The sequence below is a fragment of the Bombus fervidus genome, chromosome 16 (assembly GCF_041682495.2).
Source record: "Bombus fervidus isolate BK054 chromosome 16, iyBomFerv1, whole genome shotgun sequence".
In the NCBI taxonomy this organism is placed as follows: Eukaryota; Metazoa; Arthropoda; class Insecta; order Hymenoptera; family Apidae; genus Bombus; species Bombus fervidus.
In genome coordinates this window covers 4,834,424-4,840,349 of record NC_091532.1, presented here as the reverse complement: position 1 = coordinate 4,840,349, position 5,926 = coordinate 4,834,424, and the positions used below count along the sequence as shown (strand labels likewise).

General features: G+C 28.3%; 1 protein-coding gene across 1 annotated transcript; it reads left to right on the top strand.

Annotated features, from left to right (window-relative positions):
* The first annotated feature begins 310 nt into the window (after window positions 1-310).
* Window positions 311-5,829, top strand: Glg1 (Golgi apparatus protein 1). The gene is made up of 13 exons (XM_072019296.1): window positions 311-833; window positions 938-1,918; window positions 2,009-2,110; window positions 2,188-2,472; window positions 2,564-2,733; window positions 2,805-2,922; window positions 3,013-3,209; window positions 3,287-3,506; window positions 3,580-3,906; window positions 3,977-4,156; window positions 4,240-4,468; window positions 4,569-4,675; window positions 4,746-5,829. Exons 1-13 carry the CDS (start codon window positions 510-512, stop codon window positions 4,908-4,910), a joined length of 3,405 nt encoding a protein of 1,134 aa, XP_071875397.1. The 5' UTR covers window positions 311-509; the 3' UTR covers window positions 4,911-5,829.
* The last annotated feature ends 97 nt before the right edge of the window (window positions 5,830-5,926 follow it).

Below are 5,926 nucleotides of genomic sequence, written 5' to 3'. Positions count from 1 at the left end.
CGCGGATATAAGTATAATTTAAGCTGAAATTAAAATATTTTTGTTATTATACATTTTTATAAAGCACCCTTGTATTCATTATACAGTAAAGAAGTATAGTGAAACAGTAAAATTTTCATCAGAAAAATGAATTAAATCTGATTCATATTAAAAATTATTATTTTATTTTTTCGAACAATAGAATGCAATTAAAACAATGTAAAACATATTAATTCTTTCGTATAATAAATTAATTTCATTATTTTTCAGTAAAATCTGCCGTTTAAGGTTATTTGAAAATTAAATAGAACTATAGATGACGAGTATTATATAGAGCAATCTGTCCGCGCAAAGTTCGGTATTATACACGAGTGTACTATTATTCGTGACGTTGACATTACATAGTCCATAATAACAGACGAAAAGAATAAGAAAAAAAAAGAACGGAAATCTCATAAATGTACTAAAACAGCGTAATATGTTTCATGGAAAATAAGTTCTAATTGGAGAAGTGAACCTAATTCATAAGGATGGAACATAAGACAAACATAAGAAGCATTTTATTTGTGATTTTTCTACACTTGTCGGTGCTAAATTGTACTCACTTGACGAAAACTTATTTTAAAGATGAAATTACAAATAATGGTGACAATATTCCAAGAATCAGTTGGTTATTTAGCAATTCTGCTGACAGTTCGATTAGGATTAAAAGAGCCAGCATAATCAAGTTAAACGAAGATAGTTTATTAAAATCTATGAATATTAAGTGTCGACAAAATTTGAATCGCCTGTGCGGTGATATTACTAAAAATAACGACGAATTAATGCTGTTAGAATGTATTCAAAGTTTTAAGGTATAACTTTGAATTAACAGAACAGTTTATTTTATAATATAGAGTACTTAATAATACAAGTAAAATAAAATTACTAATTTTAATTCGGTTTTTTCATTTTACAGCCAACTGAAGTATCTGGTATTGATGATGAATGCCGACAAGCAATCTGGGACTATATCTTAAATGTTACAGGTAACTCAAATATAGAACGTTTAGCTAGAAGAACCTGTGGCAAAGAGTTAGATTCATTGGATTGCACTGCTTTTGGTAATAAACATGGAGCATATCTTTCATGTTTAATTGATCAAAGAGAAAAAGTAAAAAATCCTCAATGCATTGCATATATCCAAAGGTTAGAATGGATTGCATTCAGTGATTTTAGGATTATAACACCATTTTCTTCAGATTGTGAAAATGATATTAAAAAATTCAAATGTGACAAGGTACAACCTTACAGAGACATATCCCAAGGACAAATATTAGCTTGTTTACAAGAACATGTTAATGAACTTCAACTTCAATGTAAAAGACATATACTTCATGTATCTGAAATACAAGCAGAAAATATCAACTTAGACCGACAATTGTATTTAGCTTGTGAAGAAGACCATACTAGATTTTGTCCAAATATTAGACCAGGAAGTGGTCAAGTATATAAGTGTTTAATGCAACACAAAACAGATAGATCTATGACAGCAATGTGCCAAGAACAGCTTGCAAGACGAGGGAAATTAATTGCATCTGATTATAGAGTTAGTAAAGGATTAGTTAAAGCTTGTAAAGATGACATTAAAAGTAATCATTGTAGAAGATCTGTGTTTGAAGATAAAAACATAAGACTTGCACAAATTCTTCTTTGTTTGGAATCTGCAGCAAAAAATGGTAGTAAAATTGATAATAACTGTCAAGCTGAAATGTTTGATCATAGAAAACTTTTAATGGAAGATTATAGATTATCCCCTGAGATAGTTGATGGTTGTGCTAATGATATTACAGCATTTTGTAATAGTTTAGAAGTTGGTGGTGCAACAATTCATTGCTTGATGGAGCATACAAGAACAAGAAAGAGGAAATCGAGAATATCTAGTAAATGTCAGAGAGCGGTAATCAAATGTTTTCATATATACATTTATATACATAAGAGATTATATAATAATAAATATTAATGAAATGTTTTTTAAACATAATAATAGTTAGAGGATCTAATTATGGAAGCTGATGCTGGAGAAGATTGGAGAATTGATCCTGTTTTAAAGGAACAGTGTGAATTAATTGCAAATGTAGTTTGCAAAAATGTAAGAAAAGAATTGAAACAACTCAATTGATATTTCATTAAATAATAAGTGAATATTGTAATTTGATTTACATATAGGTACAGGGAGGTGATGCCAGAATGATATCCTGTTTAATGGAACAACTTGGTACAGACAAAATGACAGAAGCTTGTGAAACTGCTTTAGTTCAGATACAATATTTTGTAGCTAGAGATTTCAAACTAGATCCCCAATTGTACAGAGCATGTAAATATGATGCAACACATCTATGTCATGCAAGAAATGCATGGGCTAGTGATGGAAAACAAATGGATCCAGAAAGAGGACCTCTTGTTTTACCATGTTTATATAGACATGTGTATCATCCTCAAAAGAATATGACAGTAAGAATTCACGTAGTTTCATAAATAACTATATATAATACCTTAAGTAACTCTGGAAGTTAAAAGCTATTCTTGTATTGGCTCATTTTAGTTAAGAACAGAATGTCTTGAAGAAATTAGACGCGTTATGAGGCAAAGAGCAGTAAATGTTGATTTACAACCTGAAATTGAGGAAGTGTGTCTGACTGAGTTAGCATCATTTTGTTATGACAAAACAGCAAAAGGAGAAGAAATATTATGTCTTCAAGATAATTTAGAACGGTAATAGTAGATGTATTCAGTCATATGAAAATTCTTAAATTTATTTTACAATCCATTTGTTTTATTCACAGTTTAAGCAGAAATTGCAAATTAGCAGTCGGCAATTTTACGGAAGAACAAGCAGAACGTGTTGAATTGAATCCAATAATTTCTGCTGCATGTTACCATATCATAGAGCGTCATTGTGAGGTACAATATAATTTTTTCAAAAATTTAAGTTAAATATTAACACACATAATTTTTACTTGTGAAACTTATATGAAATATTTAAAAAAACAGGAAGTATTAAAATATGGTAAAGATGAAGGTGATATGATGGAATGTTTAATAGAACACAAAAATGATATAGAAGTACGATCTGATTATAAATGTAAAGCAGCAGTGGAACACTTCCAATTGATATCATTAAAAAATTATCACTTTACCTATAAATTTAAAGAGGCTTGTAGACCATCTGTTAAAAGATGGTGTCCAAAGTGAGTAGATTTCTTAAATATTTTATATGAATTTTTATCAATACAAGAATGTTTATATTTTAAAATATAATATTTAGATCTAAAACTAAGGCAGAAGTAATAGAATGTTTAAGTACAAAAGTGCAAGAAGATATAATAAAAGATACTCAGCATCACATAACAAAAGAATGTAGACAACAGTTAAAAGCACAGCTTTATCAACAAAGAGAAAACATTCAGTTTGATCCTATCTTACAGGCACAATGTACAAATGATATTAAACAGTATTGTTATGATCTTGAACCAGGAAATTCTCAGGTTGTGATATATACATATTTATCTTTATATCTATATTTTGATATCTATATTAATGCAAATATTATTACTTCAGATTCTCGAATGTTTAGCGGCACACAAGTCAAAATTAACAGATGCGTGTCATAAACAATTATTTAAAGTGAGGAAACAAGAATTCCAAGACAGTTCAAGCGATTTCACTTTATTAAATAATTGCCGAGCGATGGTAAGGCAATTCTGCCATGATATAAGTCGTTCACAAGCGTTAGATTGTTTAAAAAAATATAAAGATGAACCAACGTTTGATGATAAATGCAAAAGTATTGTTATTCGAAGAATGATTGAACAAAACACAGACTACAGATTTAATACTGCATTACAAATTGCATGTTCTTATGATATTAATAAGCATTGTAAAGAGGTATGTTTGAACATATTTTACTTATATCTTTTTTTTCTACCTTATTATACGTATGACGTTTCCTCCCTAGGTTTTATTAAATGAACCTACCGATAAAGAACTCGAAGGAAAAGTTATAAGGTGTTTAAAAATTAAATTTCGAGAGTCAAAACTTTTAATAAAATGTGAACACCAAATGACTAACATACTTAGAGAAGCAGCTTTAAATTATCATTTAAATCCATTATTAGCCACAATGTGTGCACATGAGGTATTATCATTAGAATATTTTCAAAAAAAGGATAAATAATTTGAAATAAATATATTAACCAATATAATAACTATTTGGAACAGATTGAAACAGTTTGTAAAGCAGATGACAATGATCCAGGAGCTGTAGAAGAATGTTTGAAAATGGAATTTAATGCTGGAAATAGAGATATGAAAGAAGAATGTCGCCTTGAAATTGCTGACTTAATAGAACAAACAAGAGCAGATATCAATGTAGATCCATTATTACAGAAAGCATGTGCCGTCGATGTCAGTAAATACTGTAGTGATGTTCCTCAAGGCGCAGGGAGGCGTACGTTAAACAAATAAACAATACATTTTATATATAAATTAGTTCATTTATTAGAAGTATAAATCTATCAAAATTTTATTATTTCTTTTTCTTTTCTTAGATATCATGTGTTTACAAAATGTATTAGAAGACAGTAATAAATCTCTACAACCTGATTGCTATAAGATGTTAACTACAAGGATCGAAATGTTCAGAAATGCAGCTAAGGTAGCGAATTCTATATTTCTTATAATAAATATTATATATTAATAATATATGTATATTTATTTATTTTCAGTTAATTGGACCAAATTCAATCCAGGAATTGTATTCAACGGTAAATCAGTCTCCTGCAAGACGATATTTCATGATTATCGCGTTAACAATGATCGGCTTAATTTTCATCACCGGCTTATTTTGTGGGAGAGTAACAAGACGAACAATGTTAATGAAAAATAAGTGATAAATTATAGTGAGAAAAATCCGTCCTCGAAGATTTTCTATCGCTGTAATTAAAACGAAAGAACAAAATCAATTTCAAGTAAACATCGAAACAAAGAAGAAGAACAGAGTGATTGTACTGGTGACCTTCCTGCAAGATATCAAACTGTGCAAAATTAAGATAGAAGTTGCATTTTTTAATATTTTTATTTATCTCCTTTTTTAATATACATATAAATTTATAAAAGAGAGCGAAAGGGAGAGAGAGAATATATATATATTCATATACATATTATGTACACGATTCTACAATTTGTCATTCAGTAGTATTATCATAAATATAAAAAACTGTAAGTTGAATGAATGTAATGTATGACAAACTGAAAATGATTTGCATTTAAGGTAGATTTTAATAAAAAATATATTAATAGAGAATATATATATATATATACATATATATATACACAATAAATTGAAATGAGGAATGAAATTTTATGTCAATATTCTATACATTTGTGATATATAACAAAAATTCGTATAAAAATAAAATGGTCACATTTTATTTAAAGCAAAACATATTATCTGGGCACAAATTACCTTGGTCTTCCATTTTAGAACGTTAGAATGCATATAGAATAAAAATTATCGGGAATTATTTACAATGAATGAACTTGGACAATTATGTAATGTGCACATAATATGAAACGTATAAGAATATTACATATTTCTTAACAAAGAAAGTTATGCTCAATTTATAGTAATTAAAGCTATTTAATCTTATCATTGAATACATACATTGCTACTGTGTATCATAAGTTAAGGTATAAGACCAAATATTGTGTTACACGAAATATATTACGAGGTGAAATTTCAAGGTAAAGATGCTGAACTGTAGTCATGCCGTTGTTAGTTATAAAAAATAAATTTTCTTTCTACCCATATTTATATTGTAAAAAAATATGACCCAAGTATCATATACGTAATTCAATCATAACGTCTAAATATAATGAAACTCAAGGTAAATGAAGCGAATTTCTC